We start from the raw sequence: 25,192 nt of genomic DNA, 5'->3' as shown, positions 1-25,192 counted from the left end.
TGGCGCTCCTCGTCCAGCTGACAAACCTCTGGCTCCACACACTCCAGGTTCTCACACGGGTCTACCAACACAATAGAGACAAATAAATGAAACTTATCTTGACAAATATGCTTAAATATGCACAGAGTCTCCGCATCGACACACAGGTTGGCGCTCCTCGTCCAGCTGACAAACCTCTGGCTCCACACACTCCAGGTTCTCACACGGATCTACCAACACAACAGAGACAAATAAATGAAACTATCTTGACAAATATGCATAAATATACACCGAGTCTCCACACCTCGTCCAGCTGACATACCTCTGGCTCCACACACTCCAGGTTCTCACACGGGCCTACCAACACAACAGAGACAAATAAATGAAACTATCTTGACAAATATGCACAAATATGCACAGAGTCTCCACACCTCGTCCAGCTGACATACCTCTGGCTCCACACACTCCAGGTTCTCACACGGGCCTACCAACACAACAGAGACAAATAAATGAAACTATCTTGACAAATATGCACAAATATGCACAGAGTCTCCACAGCGACACACAGGTTGGCGCTCCTCGTCCAGCTGACAAACCTCTGGCTCCACACACTCCAGGTTCTCACACGGGTCTACCAACACATCGGAAACAAATAAATGAAACTATCTTGACAAATATGCATAAATATGCACAGAGTCTCTGCAGCGACACACAGGTTGGCGCTCCTCGTCCAGCTGACAAACCTCTGGCTCCACACATTCCAGTTTCTCACACGGGTCTACCAACACAACAGAGACAAATAAATGAAACTATCTTGACAAATATGCATAAATATGCACAGAGTCTCCGCAGCGACACACAGGTTGGCGCTCCTCGTCCAGCTGACATACCTCTGGCTCCACACACTCCAGTTTCTCACACGGGTCTACCAACACAACAGAGACAAATAAATGAAACTATCTTGACAAATATGCATAAATATGCACAGAGTCTCCGCAGCGACACACAGGTTGGCGCTCCTCGTCCAGCTGACAAACCTCTGGCTCCACACACTCCAGTTTCTCACACGGGTCTACCAACACAACAGAGACAAATAAATGAAACTATCTTGACAAATATGCATAAATATGCACAGAGTCTCCGCAGCGACACACAGGTTGGCGCTCCTCGTCCAGCTGACATACCTCTGGCTCCACACACTCCAGTTTCTCACACGGGTCTACCAACACAACAGAGACAAATAAATGAAACTATCTTGACAAATATGCATAAATATGCACAGAGTCTCTGCAGCGACACACAGGTTGGCGCTCCTCGTCCAGCTGACAAACCTCTGGCTCCACACACTCCAGGTTCTCACACGGGTCTACCAACACAACAGAGACAAATAAATGAAACTATCTTGACAAATATGCATAAATATGCACAGAGTCTCCGCAGCGACACACAGGTTGGCGCTCCTCGTCCAGCTGACAAACCTCTGGCTCCACACACTCCAGGTTCTCACACGGGTCTACCAACACAACAGAGACAAATAAATTAGACTATCTTGACAAATATGTATAATGCACAACAGTTTGTCTGTGTATTGCAACGGGGTTTGAAAATGATAAAATATTGTCCTAATTACAGTTAAACGAAGGTTAAGAAATTTATAAATTGGGGTTTTGAACGTTTTTCCAAAGTAGGTAGCGTAAATTTCCTTTTTGACTGTAACGAACAGACATCTAAAAATATATTAAAACAAACAGACAAAGAGATGGATGGAAATGTAAATATTTAAATAACCAAAAACCCAATGATTCTAAGCAATACACAGTAGTACATATTTTTTAATTTTTTTTATTGTGCAACTATAAAATGTGGTAAAAGCATTTTTGTCTAAGGAAGTTCCTAATTTCTGTATTTATAAATTAAAGGTATATTCAGTATTTTAGGATACAATTCAATACTCCATGTAAAACTGAGCCTATGAACAGAGCGCATGAATAAATCAGTTTATTTAATTTAAAATTACTAACTGAAAACAATCTTTTCCTACCGTTGCATGGAAATTATCACATTACCATAGCTATAAACAGTACACAAAATAACTAACTCTTTGCTGCTCTAGAGCAGGAAGGAAACATAAATGAAATGACATCATATGTAAATCCAAAAAGTTAATCTGTGTATGATTATAAGGTTATTATGGTGGTAGGAAAAAGCTTGTCTGTATTACGAGCACCAACAGTCATTATTATAGTCGAGCACCGCTCTCTAAATGTATGACCGCACTCAGCTAAAACTTCGTACGGCCATCTATAGTTCTCGAGGGGCAATGACTTACTTTGCGCTCTCAAATGATATACATAAATAGCTATAATTGTGTGAAATACTAACTGGCCGCTTAAGTTGTGTGGTCAGCAGAGAAAATTCTTAACGCACTAAACATACTTTCTCCCATTAGCTTGCCAACAACGTTTATCTTGGGTGGTGAGAGTAACTAACTATGATATTTAATAGGTGAAATCACAAAAGTTGCATTAACTTTTGAACCGTAATTTTTACAGCAATTGGGAGTTGTACTATGATGTTAAGAGTTAAGGACCATGCAAACACCATGTGACATACAAATTATAATCAAAACTGGCTTTTTCTAAAATACGTTTTATTTTATTTTATGGGAAAATAGCATAAGTTACAATAACTTTGGAACAGTCATTTTTACGGAAATAGAATTTGTAGCCTACTATTTTGTTCACAATTTAAGGGACTATAACATATTAAATGTTTTCATAATCGTTTGGGCCATTTTTGAGAAATTCCTATTTTTCCGTTATTTCATGGGTTTTTATGGGAAACCCTCATAAACATCAAAATTTCTTAAAATGAAAAAAAACCTGGAGATACTATGGATTAGTACCTAGAGGTACATACCAAAATTCATCAAAATCGGACTACAGTTTTTGTCTGTAGATCTGTACACATCCACATATACAGACTCACAGACAGACAGACATCACTTCGAAAACCACTTTTTTTGGGTTCAGGGGGGCCCAAAACAGATATATCCACTCAAAACTCAAACTCTTAAATTTTGACGAAAACAATACTTGCTCCATTTATACTATGGTATAGGGGGAGAAAGTAAAAATTAAGGTAATAAGTAATTAACATCTTATGACATGCATATTATAGTCTCCTATCCTAAAAAATACGATACACACCAAAGTAACACAAATAAAGAGCACTAATTAATAATGGCCATTAAAAACATAAAGTACAGAACAATGCTGTAATCACTATTTACCAACAACACAAAAGAGAGAAAAATTACTTGAAAAGTGAACAGTTGGGAACAAGAGCGAACGACTGGAGAATTAGAGTCACATTTAGAATGTCCGCCTCTTGCTTTGCAACAAAAGAACCGACCGACTGGATTGGTAAGATACTTTATAGATATACCCTTTCTTGCTACTTTATTTAGTGTTTTTCTCAACTTGAATGTTTTCCTTTTTGCTTAGGCGAGATTGTTCCCTCTCAATTTCTGTGACGTAATAATTTTGTCCACTTTTGGGACTTGTCTTACAACCGTTTCTGTGTTATGTTTTGTATAGCAAGTTTTTTTGCCTTTAGAGGTAGATGTTTAGGATGTCAAATTTTATAAATAAAGGGTTTTAACAACATACTACACAGTTTTATTTTAACTTCAGTTCTATTAAACTTTTTACTAACTTAAAACAATTCATGGTTGCATGTTTTGTCACGTTCACAAAATATTTGTTTACATTATAATGTAAACAATCTCCCAAGTAGGTTTTAAAATTATCAGAATAATATTTAACTTTTGATTATAGCTACACCAACTTAAACTAGACTATGTTTTCCTACTGTTAAGTTGTTGCCAGTTACAACAGAATGTATTCAATAGAGTCACTAATATTTTGTAGGTATCATGATGGAAAATTCAGCTTTCTTTCATAAACATCAACTTTATTTTCATGACTAACTTATTAAAGTCGGATGACTTATAAAATTTGGTGTCTCTTAAGTTCTCTCCAAGTATCAAATATGCCAAAAACTTAAATATAAAACAACATATTTAAAGATTTATCTGGTTTCCATAAAAAAATACTACTGACCAAAGCTTGTAAAGTTAAAACAGTTATAGCTATCATAACATCTGATAAGTGCGGATATTCAGCAGAGTGTGTTATTTTAGTGATATTGGAGAACCATGTTTCACCGGGCCTGTCACCGCTAAATACTCCAATTCTGACGCCAAACCTCAAATTTACGCGAACACACCAGCCCATTTGAAAACTTCTGATAATTTATTTTTGTAAAAAAATACAACCGACTTCAAACGCTCTAAAAAGAATGAAATAATTTCAATAAAGTAATCTTTTGTATTAGGCAAGCTCACGTATTTTAAGTCAGCGCGGCTCTATGATGATTTTTGATACAAAATTTAAAGAGGGTGTCCATATTGCAGGTGACTATCTATAACTAAAGTTGTTAATCTGCATGTCTTTTTCATAGTTATGCGTTAAGTGTTATTTTATTACCGTAATCAGAGATCGGTATTATAGTGGTATTAACGAGCATCTTTAAAACGATTATAACGCATTTAAATGTTTCTAACATGGAAAATTAACGTTTTAATACCAAACTAGCTTCTTTTCCCTATCATAATATCAAACTAAATTATTTTCCTATTCATATAGAACATTTGTGTGTGTTATTTTCATAATGCATTTATTCTGAAGTAAACATAAAATACAAGAAAATATTTCCTTTAATATATAAACAAAACAGTCCAGTATGTTTATTATATATTTATGTTATCCAGCTACAATTTATTGATTTTCAAAATACACACACAATATTTAATTACAATCATATTTGCAGTTTGAGCCGCGCCGACTTGAAATACGTGAGCTTGCCTAATACAAAAGATTACTTTATTGAAATTATTTCATTCTTTTTAGAGCGTTTGAAGTCGGTTGTATTTTTTTACAAAAATAAATTATTTCACGATTTTTAGTGACTGTATAATTTTTATATATTAATTACTTGAGGTTTTTTGATAAGCAAAACTGTTTGAAACAATCAAATGTTCCACAGAACAATCATTATTTTAAAACTGCTTAAGTCACCTGTTCAGGTTACATAATCAATGGGTATGAAAATAAACATTTTCAGTAGATATTCCTTAAGAAAGAAAGAGTTGTCCATTACATTAGGCCTAATGAAAAACTAATTGTCTTTTCTTGATACATTGAAATGAGACATCATCGTTTCCTGCAATCGGTGTACTTCTACATTATAAAAAGAAATACAGTAACGTCTCAAGCCTTTTGGAACAATATGAAAGTTATTCCTCAGGTACCAGCACTAAAAATTCTCTCAAAAATGGAAAATTGTTCGAAAACACGTATAGTACCTTTGGAAAATATTATATGAAAGATTGGTTCAGCTAAAAGTGGTGTAAGTCATGTAGGGGGTTTTGTTTGCTCAAGATATAGCCTAGTCGAAATTGCAAATCATCTTTCTCTAGGACTTTCCGAAGCAGGCATAATAGTATTGATATGTTATAGTAACTGGGTAGAGAATATTAATAAACATTCCACATATCTGCAAATGAAATATGTATATGAAAGATTGGTTCAGCTAAAAGTGGTGCAAGCCATGTAGGTGGTTTTGTTTGATCAAGATATAGCCTAGTCGAAATTGCAAATCATCTTCCTCTAGGACTTTCCGAAGCAGGCATAATAGTATTGATATAATATAGTAACTGGGTAGAGAATATCAATAAACATTCCACATCTGCAAATGCATGTTTAGTAATTGACGATTATGCACTGTCACACTTCTTAGGTCGTGTAAGGAATAATTGCATTTAATTTATATTTAGACCTTTTTTACGAATGCTTTGGTTTTCACAATACACCTTTATTTGTCAATATCATACAGCTATTCACTGAAACATATATGTTTTTTTAAGTCAGAATATTCAATACTAAAAACAGAATCACTGTATACACAAATCAGATCAAACGTTAAAATACATTTTTTATAGTAACCAAAACAAAATGCATGGCAAGAAATAGTTTATTGATCAATATATGAAGCAACTGTTTCATGAAAAATTTTCTGTAGCTTCATTTAAATGGTTTCAACTAACAGCTGTAGGAATGTTATTATTATTTATTGCCTTCTCTGCACAAATGTAAACAATCTGCACAAATGTAAACAAAATAAATGTTGAATATTTAAGGTTTTCAGAATTTTTCACCAAAACAAATATTATACTTAAACATAATATATAAGGTACCAAATAGAAACTCTCCTGGTTATTTTGGTGGTGGGACCACACTGATCGGTAAAAGAATCACAGAGAAATTGGTGAACATACATAGAAAAAAAAAAACATCGCCACAAACAAATTGAGAACCTCCTCCTTTTGTTGGTAGTGGGGAAGTCGGTTAAAAATACCGTAACCCATATTTACAACGCCAATCTATAACACTAACTAGTGTGGTTTACCATGGCCTGTAGGTATTTATGTTTGTTGGTAAAAGCCTTACACATCATTTAAATTTACAGTTAAATACAGGGTGTCACAAAAAAGTGTGATGGGCTATACAGGACCTAATTTTACATGCAAAAATAAGTCAAAAATGAAGAATAAAATTTTTTGGATTTCGGCTTAGTTTAGCCGTAATCCGCCATTTTGTTTTTTTGGGGAAAATATTTATTATTTCAAAATCCCTTTGATATATTTTTACGAAACTTGGCCAAATTGTTTACACTATAGTAAGTAACATTTATAAAAAAAATTATTATTTTAACTTTCCAAATTTCAAAATGGCGGCCGTTTGAATTTTTTAATGCCAAATTTCATGAAAACCGGTACCTAAATCAACATTTTGTAGGAGACAAAAGTTTTAGTATTTATTATGAAACATCCAACGAAACAAAAATGAATAAAATCGGTTCATAAATAAAGAAGCTGTGTTTATTTTAGTAATTTAGACTGAAATTACTTAATACGTTACACAAATTATTACATTACATTTAATATATTTTAATATTAATAATTTCAGTCTAAATTACTAAAATAAACACAGCTTCTGTATTTATGAACCGATTTTATTCATTTTTGTTTTGTTGGATTTGTCATAATAAATACTAAAACTTTTGTCTCTTACAAAATGTTGATTTAGGTACCGGTTTCCATGAAATTTGGCATTAAAAAATTCAAACGGCCGCCATTTTGAAATTTGGAAAGTTAAAATAATAATTTTTTTTATAAATGAAATGAAATGAAATGAAAATGAAATGAAATGAAATGAAATGAAATGAAATGAAATAATATTTTATTTCCCATTAATTATTTACAGATAAGTACATTGTATTTTTTTCATTACTTAAATATGATACAGCAAAACATTACTAACTAGATAACAAAACAAAAAATATATACTGTAAAAATAAGTGAATAAAAGTGTAAAAAAAAAAATACATTCTATAAGAAAGGAAAAAGTCTACATAGGCAGGGCCTGTGCGTAGACTCGAGTTGCGAAAAAGATTAATTTAAATGGGAAGTAAAAAATATAGGAGAAAAAAATCGTATAATTAAAACTAATTTTTATTTGTCTTGCTTGAAACTGAATTTTTAGTGTTTTGGAATAAATTGACGGTAAAAAAAAAAAAAAAAACTCTTTGTGCAAGCAGAGGTAATTTGTAAAAATCTGGTGAAGATTGAAGAGGAGAGGTGGAGTGTGGTGTGTTGGTCAGTCAGTGAAGGTGGTGTATCAGTGATTGTGTTGTGTAGTGGAGTGTAGGGTCAATCTCCATTCATACTTGGCTTAAAATACCTACATTGTATGGTCGCCATTTCATAAGAAAGAAAGAAAGAAAGAAACGGTCAGGTCCGCCCGACGCGATTACGGCCTCGGTGTCCTCTGAACTCAGTCCTACAAGCCACCCTACAACATGCTTCTTAAATAGAGAGAGAGAGGGTGAATTTAGAATGTTGACATTTTGATATCTGTTACACATGTTACGATAAATGATTTGAGTTAAGTGAAAGCAATTCGTATTTGAAAATGATTTGAAAGTTTGTGGAACATTAATACCAACATTTCGAGAAAAGCGCGTATTGTGTGGATGAGTAATTTTTACAAAAATATTATCAAAGTTTTTGTACATGTGAACTAAAATAAATTTTAAAAATAACTGCCTGACTGTCAAAACTCCCGATTCTACAAAAAGATCGTCAGTTGAATATCTAAAGTGTTTTTTAAAAGCAACTTTAAGTATTGTTTTCTGCACTACAAAAACAGGTTGCAAGATAGTTTTGTAAGCACCACCAAAAGCAATAATTCCAAAAGACAACAATGATTGAACATATGCATAGCATGCTATTTTAATTTCTTGCTCTTCGAGAATATCACTAAGTTGCCTAAATGCATAAATATATTTACGTAATTTATTTTTTAGATATTCAACATGTTCCGACCATTTCATCTTTGAATCAAAAACAATACCAAGATATTTGTATGAATCAACTTTTTCAATTTTGCTACAGAAACAAGAGTTATTGAAATGATTTCCACAGACATGAATAGTTAGGTTTTCAAGTTTGTATTCGGTTATCTTGCGTAATGAAATTGGCATAAATTTTGTTTTAGATATATAGAGGGACAATACATTTTGGTCAAGCCATTTTTTTTAGTAAACAGAGGTCTGATTCAGCCTTGTTTTAAACCGGAAACATTATACAATGTTACTTACTATAGTGTAAACAATTTTGCCAAGTTTTGTAAAAATATATCAAAGGGATTTTGAAATAATAAATATTTTCCCCAAAAAACAAAATGGCGGATTACGGCTAAACTAAGCCGAAATCCAAAAAAATTTATTCTTCATTTTTGACTTATTTTTGCATGTAGAATTAGGTCCTGTATAGCCCATCACTCTTTTTTGTGACACCCTGTATTCTTCACGGATATTCCATCGTTCTCCAGGTAAAACATAACGAGTTCTAAAATTTAAATCAATTAGCAAGAATCAAAATCTGTGAAATAAAATAAAATATTCTGCGAAAGTTATTAGTATTTGTTTCCTACAGAAATTATTATACAGTATTAAAAAAAGGAGAAAAATACAATCAATTCTTAATGAATTTTGTTTTCAGAGAAGGCTAATTTGATGGATTATTGTATCAATCATAGCAAACTCAAACTAATTTAAAGAATTAAACACAATCCCGAATTAATTTTGAAATGTAACTTCAAAATAATTGTAGGTATTAACGAGAGCCGCCCTATGGTCGTATATGTATTGTTCAAACTTCTCTATTTTCACCCCACGTTGTAAATAAAACATGTGATTGGAATTTATTCCTTATGTTTAGATTTTCTGTTTATATTTTGTTGTTATTTTGTCACCAGCATTGCAACCCATAAAACCCGTGTTCATTTTTTTTTTTAATTTCAAATTCATTATTTGTGCTTACTTTTGAGTCTAGTTTAATTTATAAAGGGATTCTGCACATCTACAGGAAAATATCTTTCATTTGGTACCAACCACGTGTAATTCGGTCCAGAAGTATGGTCAGGCTAGCTGTCATAAGTTTTTCAATAGTTTGAAATGGTCAGATACTAAAACCCAAAGGGAATTTTTTCACGCTAAAGCGAGACAATTACGGCCTAATGTTGCACACATGTTGTTTCGAATCATATTTCATTGTTGATTTTGTTTAGTAAACGCGAACTCCAAGATTATTTTTACACGTCATATAAACAGTGAAATATATTTTTAAAACAATATATTCGGCGAAAACAATAGTTTACAAGTTTGTTTCTGTTGCTACAAATTTAACCGCTAAATAATCATTGAGTATTCAACTCTAAATTCAAACTAAATAACGAATATAATAGTGAGATTCAAATAAGTTTCTGCGCTATAGTTCACATCGGGCGAATGTTGCTACAGACCCAACAATGGGTAACAAATGCGACGGCGCGGATAGGCCATTTGGCTACACAGGGACAATGCGACATTTGCATACCTTGTTGTGGAACGGCGCTCTCCGTGATGCTACGCTCCTGTATTAATTATGTATGTATTTTGTCTGTTGGATTAACAACAATTGTTTGAAAATTAAACATTTAACTTAAATTTATTATTTTTCCAGAAACATGATTTTTACGTCCAGAAAATTGTTATTTTATTGTCTAACTGTCCGCGGTCTCTTTTGACGCTGCAACGATCTAAAAACAGTGAAATATTGTGGCAGAAGGAAACTGCAGTAAAATAGTGCAAGCGGACGATATTAAACCAGCTGTGTAGCTCCCCTACAATTGAGTTACCACTGAAATCAGCTGATTTGTTCACATTTACGGTCATCTGGTATCTTTTACCACAGATAAAACATACTGTTGGTAAGTCTATGCTTTCACACTCTAAATATAGAACCTTTGACTATCAGTATCAGCACAATACTAATAATTTAGCGTATCTTCGTTCGAGATCTGTGATTTAAATGATCGCATAAAGAAAGTTAATGTGTGTTTGTCATGTTAGAAAAAACTTTGATAAAGATATTGATGGGTTTTGAACGATAAGAAACCATGTTCACCAGCACAACAACAACAACAACAAGCTCACCAGCTGCACGTTTTAACGTGTAGCATCCTCTTACAAGGAACAGTTACATAGCAAACAATCCAGCCGTTTTGTTATGCATTGAATTCGTAAAGTACCAAAGTGGGACGTAAGTGGTGTGTAAAAACTTGTACAAGAAAATATTGTCAGAACATGTTGTCTCTGTAATAAATTAACAAACTAGGACTGCACTAATAAACTTGGTTTATAATTTTTATAGCTGATAAATAAGTATTGTGATGCTCCACGAACAGGCTCCCCAACAGGCTACCCTCTCGACCCTCAAAAAACCATAGTTGGACAAAATATGTGGATCTTTTGGCAACTCACACATAGTCATGACATATTTTTAGTGATATAAATCATGGTGATTAAAGAATTTATGACACAATAAAAATGAATTCACAGTAGTACCATGTAGTGTTTGTATTATTAGTACCAATTAAATTTAATTTGTAGTAAATACAAGAGACTGGAAGACTTAAAAGTTGATAAAATATATTTACGTAATAGTTTGTATACTATTATGCTAAAATAAACGTTAATCTACTAAAAGGGAATGCAAGAGAGTTAATCAACGGTGAGCTACTGAACATTGTACACGATAAAACAGGCAAACGCACACATCTAGAGCTTAATCTCCGTAACTTTGTAAGATAAGAATGGAAGTGCTTTTAGTTAACCCGTTGGCCAAGACGTAACTCCCAAAGTATATAATGGAGTTGAAAGCTTCCGAAGATTTCCCCTCTTAAAAGCAAGCTTTCTCTGGAAGAACACATTTTATTCATGCTCCATTGTTCCTTTGAAGGGAATTAAATGAGCTGAAGCTCTTTATAAAAAGTATAATTTGTAGGATCCACAAAATTAGTATTTTCAACATGGATTTGTCTTACAAAATCTAAATTGGTACACTATAGTTTCTTAATGTCTCAACAAGGAAGTAAGATGACACAAGGTCAGGTATAGTTTTCACAACAATAACTGCTAGGTCTGAAAATAGTTACTTAGACAGACAATCAACATGTACACCCTAAAGTCTATTTTACAACCTGATTGCATTTGCTGATCTTAATGGTTACAAGTTGATAAGAATGTATTTACTCTGGATCTATCCAATATACAATATATAAAACACAACCTAATAGTTGAACGACGGTATATTTTAAAGGTTAGTGATTATTGTTTATTATTACAACAATACTAGTAAACAGCTGGCAATGGAAATGGTCAATAGGTTTAATAACAGCTGTTAAGAGAGACTAAATTAAGACTTTAATATCTCTCTGAAGATCGTAAACGGTTGAGTATATCAACATTTACTCAAGAATAAAAAGGTCTAAAATTTTCATTTACCATCCGAAAACACCTAAAATACAGGGTATTCTATAAGAAAACGAAGTTGACCGCCACATTGGGAAATGGCGGCCATTTACAAAAATTGTATTTACTTATTTTTAAACCTCTTTAAAAACAAGGGAATGTTCCCCATTTAAAGTTTGCTGTAAGATGTATCGTTTACAAGATCCTAATGGTGGCACAGTAAAAAAAAAAAAAAAAAAAAAAAAAAAAAAACACCCTGAATATTAATTGAAGGCTGGTGGGTATAATTGACATATACATAAGTATTCTATCGGTCAACATTTTGGCAAGCGATTTTGTGTAGATTGTTGAAAAACTAAGCGGGGTTAAATTTAATTAACAGTATTAAATGTAATAAATATATATGTAGCTAAACTCGGCAAAAGAGTTAATTACAGTTTTTAAATAGTTATCAGTTTTTGAACGAAAAATAACTTAGTTTAACAAGCTACCGCCAGACTGCAACTAAGCCATCTATATACACGTTCAACTGTGCAAAACTGGAAGTGAAACTCTTCTAATATTACATAGCCATAAATGGAAGAGCCTTTTATCTTCCCAATAACTACATTGTGTAAAAAACGAAAGTAGGACATACAAGTTTAACGTTAGCCGACAAGAAGTATTCTATGGCATATTTACTGAAAAATATATGTAAAGAGAAGTTAGGTAGTGTTAGTTAAATAAACTTAGAATAAAAAAAAGGTTGGGTTTGGCACGATTAGGTTGGATTTGATAAAGCTAAGTTAAGTGATGTTGGGTTATAGTAAGTGTGGACAGGGTTAGCATAACTAATTTGTTTTTTACCATGTTATTGGAATCTTCTCCTCACATTTTCTTAAAAGAATCAAATGAAAAATTCAAGAATAAGTTGAAGATGGTTGAAATTCCTTTGTCGGCTCACAAAGAATCAAACGCTCAGATAAACTAAGTGTGAAGTCCCCAGACATGTCAAACAAAAGTTGAAGTGTTGTAAAGGACACCATTTGTAGGAAGTGCAACACGTGTCCTGGGATAGAGATACAGAGCGTTGGGGGGGGGGGGGAGAAGGATTCGTCCAGGACTTGGCCACTTGGGAACTCTCCTCTAAACTTGATAGTCACCTCGCACTTCATCTTATGTATATTTAGTCTTTTTCACGGTTATGTTTTCCAATGAGACCAACCTTCCAATATAGGCCTATCTAATTTTTTATTACTGAAACAATATTATTTACCCCTAAACATTCAATTGGACCTTGTTATGATGAACTTGAGAAAAGCTCAGAATGTGTAATTTTTCAACTTTAAAGTACGTTAATTGGCATATGTGCTTAATGATACTAGATTTTTAATACAACCTAACACCATAAGTTATTTTTGATGGTATGCTTCCATCTTCATAGTTGACAGTCAAATCTTAGCTTTCGGGATAAAACTGTGTAATGGCCAGACGTTTTGCGTGTTTAACGACACACTCGGAGAACCAATATTTGATGACTTGTTTCTTACAATGTTAACATTAAAATTAACTTTATAGGTAGGCCCTAAATCTTGACTTCAAATACTTGAATTTAATCTTGTAGTTTCAAAAATAAGTTATATTGTTGCCCTAAGACATATTGTATTGCGTAGTTTAAATTTTAATAAAAAATATCCGCCTTCCTCCTTAAGTCTTGCACGCACACGTGAGAGTTTAATTCCTGCGTCTGCGCAATACGATATCATAAGCAACAATCATTATATCTTTTGCAAAGATGGCGACAATTAGACTAAAGTGTATAGCTCTAAACACCTCTATAAGCTATAGAGTATAGTGCTTTAGAGTGCTATAGATCAATGCGTTTTACATGATCTTTCCTTGTGTGTGCTATGTGTCAAAGGTAGTGGCGGTAATGGACCATTAAAAGTCAGAAAAACACCCGAAAATGGATTATGTTCGAAGTAAACATGATATCAATTTCTCAATATATCTCTCTAAACGTGGAGAGCATCAGCTCACATGCTTCCCTCTAATAATCACCACTGGACGGTTAATACATTCTGGAACTGATAAAACGTGGTTCTACTCACCGCAAGCACCGTGGTATTTCACCACTATGTCGACACCCTTCTCGCAGGCAGCTCGGCTCATCTCACACTGGTTCTTGTAGTCTTGGTTGTCCGAGCCGCAGACAGGCCTGGAGGCGGAGTGGTCGCCATACTGGGGGCAGTGGCGGGGGCAGACACAGGAGGCGCTGCGGCCCTCGGCGTCTGGAACACAGCGCGCCCCTGGCGGACACACCTTCCCGGAGCACGGATCTGCAGCATCTGGCGGGAACACGTAACAGGCCTCAGTGCCATGGAGTAACAAGTACAGAATACATAGAGTATACATTAGTGGCTCTGGATATCTTTGGGTACAGTCATGGTCGATCCCTGTAGACCTGCGGGTAAAGTCGTGGTCTGTCTTGTAGACTTTCTAGTACATTATTGGTTACTGCCCTTCGAGCACAGTTGTGGTAGAATACTGTGAACTTGACGGTACAGTCAATGTCAGTCACTGTAGACCTTGTAGACTTATGATGGGCGTATACAGTCCTTTATGTTATGGGTGATAACTGTAGACCTGAGAGCAAAATCATGATCAGCTTACAGGGTCATAGATTAGCCCCACTAGACCCACAGCGTTAGTCCTTGAAACACACGATAAGCAATATAGGAATACAAAAAAATAAATCAAAACTAAACTAGAAATGAATGAAATTTACAAAAGAAAATGTAATTTTATTTCCATCATGTTACATCGTCCTAATAACAAACGGGGAATCATCGAGATAATTTTCACGGGGTATAGTGGCAAAAACAAGATGATAAATGGTGTGATAATGCCAGGTCATTTGGTATCCAACAACAATGCTGGATTTGCATTCTCGGACGTAAAAACCGCTCGCCAATCACACGGTGTTTACTGGACCTCAACTATGTTTGGCCACCCTATAATTAATCTACTCTTACTTTAATTATGAAGGGTTGTACACAACACATACATTGCTTGATGTTTCATTTTTGAGATAATCGAGCTTTTAGTGAGGTTCTACTAGTGTGAACAAATTGAAAAATATTCAAAACTACAACTTATGTTATCTACTGTACAAATAAAATTTTCTGTATCGAAGTTAAAAATCTATTTTGGATCCTGTGTAAATTCTAAGTAACCTGTGCTAGGTTATAATCTTTAAATTTGTAAATGCACTTAATATAAAACAATTTCGAAACACATTTTTAATAACGTAAACATGACGTAAGAAGCAATAAAAAACTATAACATTTTAAATTAAATATTTCATCTCAAAAACAGTTATGTTGGAACTTAAAATGTTAGAAATAAAATATTATTACAACTATTGATAATTTATAAAAATAATAAAACTACCAAAATGTGCAAAAAAATGACAAAGAAAAAAAAACTATTTAAGAATTAATAATCCAAGAGGCAAAGCAGGAAAGAGTGAGAAACTTGCGGAATGGCGGAGGAGGGGCGCGTGATAAACGTGAGCACAAAACGGACACGGATGAACGACGGGAGAGACGGACGCCGACTGACGATGGAGTAGAGTTGTGGACGGTCGCGCAGAATCATATCGATTGAACCACCGAGTTGATAAATGTTTGTTTAAATTATACCCACCTTTGAACCGAATTTAAATTAGATTCGAGAGCGTATTGACTCAATTGATTGCGTCGTCGTCCTTTCTCCGCGGTGATTATCTCTAAATTTTCGGCGGGAAAAGTTTCCCTCCGATTTCACACTTTGTTTTCACCGATTAACCCCGAACGGCGTCAGTGGGGCGCTGTTTTGTTTTACCTGTTTTGTAATTAAGGCCTCTGAGTTTCAACTTTGGACTTTCATTAAAGTGAGGTCGTTTCGCTCTTTAGTTTCGCAGTTTGTCATTTTCTTTGGTTATAATGAAATTTCGCAGACAGATTTTAGGTTATGATGTTTTATTTTGTTCGGTTCCTATATTGTTTTGTGATTTTGTAACTTCTTGGCTTTTATGGCTCAATAAACTATCTATAAATAAAACATTCACTGAATGACGACAAAAATTCCCTAAGCAACTAAATAATACCATAGATTTATCACTTAACACAGAATATTGTATCTAGTTGGTGACCATCTCAACAAATTGCACCCTGTTTTGTTTGCTTCAAATTTTTACATTACATGGGAAGTCTATTCTGTGCATAGTCAATCATAGTACTCAGAACCTTTACAAGGACTTGTGACATTTGAACTCACGTGTTTTTGTGATTTTAAGTCATTGGAATTGTATGCGTTGTTTGAAAGAAATAGTCCAATCCTTGTTTCCACGGGTGTTAGTAGAGCAGACAGGCTACGTACCTCTGTATTTCAAGTTAACTGAGACAGTTTAAGCCTGCTGACTTCGTGTGGGCTGTAGTCTTTGGTCTAAACCCGCAGTTTGGCTAGAGAGCATAGTTTTCGTAGGCAATAGAGTCCAAACTATCGACCCCGCTTAATATCAAAACAGCAATCTTCGGATTTGAAGGCGACAACTATAACCACTCTGATACAAATAGTTACTTAGAATAAACTACTCTACTTTAAGCACTCGTTTGGTTCTTTGTTTACTCACAAAGAATACTTAATTCAATATTTTAAAAACAAAGACAAAAAACTATATTATTAACATTATTACTTCCACTTAAATTGTGTGAATCCACTAAAAGCACTGGTAAGCGAACAATAAACCTACCACGAACAATATATTGTAAGATGAAAAGTACTTAAGGTTTTGTGTTTCAATAGAAACGTACAAGAACACAGGTGGTGTATCGTGTCTGACTTAGAAATGCGATTGGATTGGTTTGTAACTTTACCCTCTCGATAAAACTTGTTCATGTTATAATCCACCAGTGAGGTAAAAATATTTCCACGATTTTGTTAGAAAAAGTCATGATGACGTAAGTTTGATTCGTATGTAAGCGTATTTATTTGTATTTAACTGTTATGTTTATTAGGCGCAACGTTTCATTTTATTTTATTCGTGAATACATGAACATTTTGGGTAGGAAGTTTAGTTAGATGTTATAAAACTATCCTCATATGTTTAGCATAGTTAAAAATTCATAAAGTAGTGACAATTTTAATTAAATTTAATTTAAAAATGTATTTTGAGTTGGAAACAAAATTAAATAGAATAGTGAAAATGGCTCGTTTAATAGCTTGTGTACACATAGCTAAACCCATAACTTAGATTTGCCATTTTGAATGCTTGGAAGCCATTAAATCGGAGCCAAAATTAATAATGAATTTACTTACAGGCTAAATTTAAAGTTTTCAAGTCCGAGTCAATATGAATATATACGCATAATTGAACATACTGTAAATAGTTTATGAACGTGCAATGACTAAAATTCGGCACACTCGTCAAACCCCCATGAATTATAAAAACTTCATAACAAACACTACAATCCCTCAATTTGAAATAAACTAATATTAATTTTCGCAAAAACTAGCTTATACGTATTTTAAATGACAAAACTCGTTGTGGAAAGCAGAACATATTTAGCGTCGTATATTTTTCTATGGTATCCCAACAAAGGCCACGCCTAGGGACACGACATGAAAAAGAAAATGACGACAACGTCGACCCAATAAACTCTTTGTGTGAATTCTGTACCCCCCTACCCCCCTTCCCCCACCATATAACCCGCAGGACTACCTGGACTAGCGGGCGAGGTTATTAAATACCGTATTGCAGAGGGTTTTAATTTTAACATGATTGGTTTTACCCTATTATGTTCGTGGACGTAGCGATAGCAATCAAAATTGGGAGTTTTGTCACAATTTATAAGTTTATTGGTAATATAATTCTACTTTTTCTACGAACGGAGTACTTTACAATATGCTTTTAATTTGTTTAACCTAAACTAAAAACGTAGTAGATAGTTTAGATTTAATTGGAGATTAGGTTTAAGATTGTTAAATGGGCTAACTGATATTTATTCCCTGATCGAAGAGATGGCCTAAATTTAGGTTATGGTAAGGTAAGAAATGAGTCTCGCTGAACTTATAAAGTATACAATTCTTTGGCCCATTTTAGTTAGTGCCCTTTCAAACAAAATTAGAGAAGTTCTAGGCTGTAGGCTATACCTGAGAATAATCGAAGCAATATTGGTGGATGTGTTTTCATAAGTGGGTGTTTAATATCCTTGTGGCACTTATTGTTTCTATACATATAATTCGATTTACAGTAACCAGTGTAAACAAACAACCAGTCAGCAATTTTGAAGGTATAAAATCAATAGTTTTACTCAGAAACGGAAGAGATGAAGGATGCAGCAGACGAAGACCCTAGACATGAATACAAACAAAAGTATCTGAGGAGTTGGAAGTATTAGATTGTAACCAAACAAGGAGTTGTTTGCGGAGCGTGGCCCTATCGCTACCACTCGTACATTCGCTGGCATTCTTCCATTGCATTACATTAGGTTAACCGGGTTTTAAGGCCAGTTTTTCACTTAATCGAGTGAATTAACAATTTTCCAGAGTGCTGTTAGTAGTTACATCTCTAGAGAAAACATTTACAATTAATTTTTGATTAATGTTGTTATTCCTACTACGCGTCAACAAAAAGTATTAAATCTGTATATTGGATCTAAAGTTAGTGAGATATTGTTCAGAATAAGCTAGATGGTGGTTTTGCTAATTGAACTGATTGGGTGTTGCCATTTGAATAAAATAAATGAAATGAGCTAATTAGTGGTTAGGGCTACTATAGAGATAAGAGACTGGAGGTGATAAGTCTTGAATTAAAATGTCTGGTTATTCAGTCAATTAAGCTGAGCAATCGTGTTCTATCTATTGCTTCTGAATACATTTTTGTAGATTAAGGTCATACAACCATAAGTCATTATATAATAATCCTTCCTACTACCTTATGTTATATTGCCATAAATTGTTGAAAGCCCTCTTATTGTTGAACCTTATAGACGAACAATTGATCAAATAATGATTATATTTGATAACAAATGTTACGAAATCTCTCCAAGTTTCATTTGAACCCCATCCCAGCAATTATGAAGAAGGTTACCCTTCCATCCACTGGTAATTGTGATATAGTTGATACTGTACTTTGGAAATCTGCAAAACTAGGTATGATTATTGTAATATTCTTATCAGGGTAAACAATACGAATACATAGGCTAGATGTTAAATTAATAAATATTTATCAAGAAAATTTATAATTTTGCAAATTACTAATCTAGTAGTACTAGGTTAACAAAAATTGTTCAGAACTTCCGGTATCCAATAGTTTAAAAGTAGGGTTGCAATAATTAAATGTATAAATAAATTTAAATGGTGAAAAAGGTCAATCTATATATATAATAAATTGTTTTATTCAAAAGCGCACGTCAGACTGTGTTTAAACTAGTACAAAAAGTAAATATTTAATTTACTTTTCGATTTAAACAATTTATTATATATTGGCCTTTTTGAAAATATATTTATTATATATAGTTATACATTTCATTATTAATTGACAATTTCTTATATAAGTTATATCGGGTCGCAATGTTGTTCTTCTCTACCGGATCTGAAGAATATTAGTATATTATTATATTGAAGAATATTCCGATCCAGATCAATCAATTGTTGTCATATTTGAGGTATTATTATGTAAACATAAAATGTAATTATAATTATTCATGTAATTTTTCGGTGATATAGATTTTAATTTCAATTATCTATTTTGATCTATGACAATCTGTGAATTAATTAACACCCACCATGCTGAAAAAAGAAGTAGTTCAAGGTAAAGGTAATTCTCAATTAGATAAACCCAAATTGTGACAATTTCCCCCAGGTAAGAAAATATAATAGAAGCAACACACTTTGTAGAAAAGGTAATTTTTGACAGAAGGAAGTAAGAAAAGGGCTACCTAACTTAAAGTAACGATTCATCTTCAAGCGTCATTTAAGAAGGCGGTTGTAAAGAAGAAATACCATAAACTTAGACAGAGAGCACAGCAGTAAAGAGAGGAACGCCGAGCAATAAAAAATACGGTCTCTTGGAAAAGTATTCTTTTGTTAATTGAATACATGATGAGCATCAGCAGATGTCAGAGTCTGTTAAAATTTTAAACATTTGCATTCTGAGTTCCGAAACGGAAATGGGCAAGCTATTGTTAAAACGGCAATCTTTTTCAAATTCATAAAAAAGTAATATTATTCGTATGGATTATAAGGTATTTAGGAGGTATTATAAGGTATATATATACTAGGAAACTCCCAAACCGATAAAACCATATGGTTTCGATAAAAATAAAGTAGTCTTTATGTTTGAAATAGCAGGCAGCATGATTTTTTCTGTCTTAAGCCTCATTCTGTTTTCATATTAGGCGAATAAACAAACAAAGTTGAAAAGTAAGGGAAGAAAATTCAACAAAAGTTATCCATCAACAACACATTTTCCTTATAGTAATAGGACTAATAAAACTAGAATAACATAGTAATTGTATAATTAAGATATTCAGTACAAGGAAAAAGTCTACCGATACATTTTACTGACAGGAAATGTAAAGACATTCGACTATTAAACTTGAGAAAATGTAAACTTTGTCCATTGTCAGAACTAAATTAGTAAATAAAAAATACTTATTTACAAATGACACACCGAGTTAAAAAATGTTCCTTAATATGAAAACAAGAAAAATTGTGAATGGGAAAACAACAACAACAACTTAAGCAACATGGAGAAAATCATTTACTCAACTATTACATTGAGCATTTATCTTCTTCTACTCCAATTAAATGTTATAGCCATGCAAAAAACGGAACGTCTTCTCGATAAAACTTTCAAATTATATACACTATATTTTTACAAAACATTTTGGAAACAGGAGTTAAATCTGGGTAACTTATGTATACTATTTATATAAATGGTGTCTGTCTGTGCGCGTGTAGTAACTCAATCGTGTAAAAACAACTGAACCATCTGGGCTTAAATTTTACACAAATATAGCTACTATGCCAAGGATGCAAGGACCATTCATGCTTCGATACTGACCGTCGGCTTTACTCCTTTGACTTTCAAAGTTCTGACGTGATGTTTTCATAAATAAATATTAATTGATCTCTAAGGTTGTAATGAGAAAATTCACTATTTTTAAATGTTTGCCATGCTATCTCAATGTAAACAAGCAGAACTGTCAAATATATTTCATTTGCCAATGCCACAAAGGAAATAAAATACAATATTCAGCGAAACCATGTGACAAGTTTATTTTTTCTATGATTATGGATATTGATTAAGGAAACAAGCAAGTTTCTATATAATAGTCATTGTATTTATGCTCTGTCTCTAAATTTTCAAAATTGATACTACGTGAATTTTTTATTGATAGGTAGTTGTATAAACAGTATGCAAATTGTTAGATTTACGTAATTTGAATGATTTTGATAGTATTTTTATTTGAAAGTACCTAACATGTGTTGGGGTTAGGCCTTAAAATGTAGATTTTTCTTCTAAAGAAAGGACTTTATGCAAATATTTTTACAAATTTTGGGTAACGAATGCTTGCACCATTTGTTATACAATTTCGTAATTGTAATTTGCTTTTAGTCTAACTATTCCATAAATCCTGATGGTTTTTACTTAGAGATAGCTGCTATATTTTCCTCTATAATTGAGTTTAAATATTGTACATTGTAGTAAAAGGAAAGAGTCTACATTCTACATCCTCTTTTAAAATCTGAAGATATTTTACCCGTATTTCATGTGTGGTCACGTTTTAGTGTCCTGATGATACTGGCAAAATATTTACTTAAATTTTAATTTACTTTACATTTCAATAAATGCATTTGTTTTTGCTACACAGCTACTTATATTAAGACAAAGAAAGAATTATAAAATAAGCTGTAAGCAGTTTAATTGTTTCTTTAAACAATAGTAAACAAGTGAATTTTTTTATTTTCCTAATAAACGGTAAGTTTGTTATGTAAATGCAATGCCTTGAACTATAGAACTGGTAAAGTGATATATTTGTAATTGGTAAAACAAGACATTTTATCGTTGTGTTGAGGTTTTTGCCAGTTTCAGAATCAATCTGCGCGTAGTAGAATTGAGTCACGATACTCGACAGATTTAAAAGTTATGAAATCAACATTAATATTGCTAATAGGTAATTATCGATTTATGTCAAATTCACCTCTTTTACCATTTCAAACTGATAGGAAAATACGCTGGGCGACTGACGCACCTGTCGCTCCAAGCAAAACGCACCTTTAGCTGGACACACAAGGATATTCTTAAGGGTGTTTGGTCGCAAATTTTCATGTCTGATTTTTTGTTATTGTTTAATTGTACTAAAAATTAGAGATACAAATATATAAGAAAAAATGTTTTATTTTGAATATTAAGCGAGATATGGAGCTTGAAAGTAGTAAATTTTTAATCTTTGGTACCAGTTCACAGGGAGAATGGGTAATGCGATTCTCACCAAAATTTGCATTCAGGTGTGGAAAAATAAGATAATAATCACTAGCTATTTAAAATTAAATAAAAAATACCCCCGCCGCAGCAAACCTGCCGACTAAGCGAATTTCCATTTGTCCGAATTGATTTTCAGTTAAATATATTTTAATAACATTAGGTTTAACGAGTACCTAGGTTTGCTGCTACAAGGAAACTAATAAAGTGTGTTTTTGCGTAAAATATTGATAGCTTAGTACAAAATAAATAAATTTGCCAAGTTTGATCGAAATATATCCATAAACAAGCAAACTACAACATTTGACAATATTCTCCATAACAATAACATGGGAATTTTAAATTTAGATTTTTTTCAATTTTCTCTGTTACTAATAATCGAACAAAAATACTTTTATATACTAAATTATTTGTTTTTTCAAGCTCTTTAAAAAGGTCTAAAGTGAAATTGGGAAATTTTGTGTTTTGAGGGTCAAAAGTGAGAAAAACCAATTTTTACCCCATAAAACCCCCCGTAAAGCCCCGTTCCCATGGTCCGATCGTGCTGGTTCGCGAACTCATTCAAGTTTATCCCGCTTTACACCTTTAAACCAAATTTCATCAAAATCGGACAAAAATTACTCAAGTTATCGCGTTCACGGACGTATATATATATATATATATATAAGTCTATATATATATATATATATATATATACATATATAAAAATTTGAACGAATGGTGTTTTTGGCCTCTGGGGACATCAAAATGAAAAAGTAAATCGGTCCCGGGTCTAGGTCTTACCGTGCCTCCTACGGTAATAGCTACTTCCCTATAGGGAAATTCGCTAAAAATTAAAAAAAAACTTTTTTTTATTTTTTATAAATTTTTAAAAAAATAAAAATAAAATTTAAAAAAATTTTAAAATAGCTCTTTGTTTTTGGGAAAAATGTATCTGTATGTTGGAATAAAAAAAATGTGATATGTTAACTCGTTTGGGCTGTGAATTCGTACCTTTGATGCCTTGCGCTGTCGGAGCACTACTCGTTGAGAGTTTGTACACTAACACCGGGGCTTTAGAATACTTTAACATCTCGTAATTATTAACATCCTTTAACATTGAAAGAATACGTTTATCGTTGTATTCTAAAGCCCCGGTGTTAGTGTACACACTCTCAACGAGTAGTGCTCCGACAGCGCAAGGCATCAAAGGTACGAATTCACAGCCCAAACGAGTTAACATATCACATTTTTTTTTTCCAACATACAGATACATTTTTCCCAAAAACAAAGAGCTATTTTTAAATTTTTAAAATTTTTTTTTTAATTTTTTTAAAAATTTATAAAAAATAAAAAATAATTTGTTTTTAAATTTTTTAATTTTAAATAGCTAGTGATTATTATCTTATTTTTCCACACCTGAATGCAAATTTTGGTGAGAATCGCATTACCCATTCTCCCTGTGAACTGGTACCAAAGATTAAAAATTTACTACTTTCAAGCTCCATATCTCGCTTAATATTCAAAATAAATATTTTTTTTTTATATATTTGTATCTCTAATTTTTAGTACAATTGAACAATAACAAAAAATAAGACATAACATTTTTGACCAAACACCCTTAAGTAACAATATACTTTCTATAAACATTATATTTATCTGCTCAGCCATTACGAAGTTACTATTTGCAGTAATAAAAATAAATTACACCTTTAATTAGTGAATACACTTGTAGAATATATGATTAATTCTTGAAAAAAATATATTATTGTAATACAGTCGACCTCTTTACACAAATAAAGAAATTTCATTTCAAAAGGAATACTTTATCATTCGAAGAAATCACAATTGGGGATTATTGTGCCTTTGTTCGCCCTTTTTGTAAGAAGTTTATTGTAAATGGAAAATGAAAATATCTTTTAACTCTGTGCCTTGATGTAAAAAGACAATTTAGATAGCGCAAACAATCTGAATCAAATATTCCTTATTTTAATAAAGAGCGGGGAGGGTTTTTAATACTTTGGAAGCGTTGTTTACAATTGATATTTTATAATAACTACTATACAATATTAAAATAATCTTTTTGAGACATTTAAAAACTATTTATTTCGTACTGCAGCTTTGTTTCATATGGAGTACGAGAATAATACTATGGCTTGTGATTTGTTGCAATTTAATTTACCATTTACTTTTGATACGCCGTCAACAATATTTGTTACAACGAAAAACATATTCAAATTGCCTTAATTTATACAAAACGAGATAAAAGAGTAAAAGACTTTCCGAATCATTAGCCAACTTCAATGACAATAATAATTATTGTAGAAAATAAAATAAATGACAAAAAAATCGAAATATGAATGTAGCAAAACACAACACTAATAACAGAAGTAGTTTAAATAATTAAAATGATAAAATTAACGTAATATGATAGAAATTAGTATTATTATTACTAGTAAAAAATATGTCAAAACAAAAATAAATAAATACACTGAAAACTGTATTAACCATGCATAACTTGAACTGAATAAAATAATATTACATATGAATGTACACAGGTATAATAGCTAGACATATTTTAATTAGTCTACTATTAGTTTTCATAAATATTATGCATACTATCTGTACTAAATTGCCATTCAGCAAAGGAGTAATTTAATAAATCATACTTCAATAAAAAATATATATAATATAAAAAGTTTTACATTTAATAAAATATAATAAATTGGATTAAAACTGTAT

At 32.6% G+C, this 25,192-nt stretch overlaps 1 protein-coding gene across 1 annotated transcript in view; it reads right to left on the bottom strand.

The window, feature by feature from the left end:
- The window catches only part of LOC128988764 (agrin-like), a 510,056-nt gene that overhangs the window by 39,370 nt on the left and 445,494 nt on the right, over positions 1 to 25,192 (bottom strand). The window contains exon 6 of the mRNA XM_054410381.1: positions 14,049 to 14,285. Within this exon, the coding sequence (XP_054266356.1) occupies positions 14,049 to 14,285 (237 nt within the window). The remainder of the gene's footprint in view (positions 1 to 14,048; positions 14,286 to 25,192) is intronic.

The sequence above is a fragment of the Macrosteles quadrilineatus genome, unplaced genomic scaffold, assembly GCF_028750875.1.
Source record: "Macrosteles quadrilineatus isolate MER2022 unplaced genomic scaffold, UCM_ALF_1.0 Scaffold_3__2_contigs__length_128488019, whole genome shotgun sequence".
Classification (NCBI taxonomy): Eukaryota; Metazoa; Arthropoda; class Insecta; order Hemiptera; family Cicadellidae; genus Macrosteles; species Macrosteles quadrilineatus.
The sequence above is the reverse complement of the archived record's forward strand: the minus strand, read 5'-3'. Positions and strand labels throughout refer to the sequence as shown.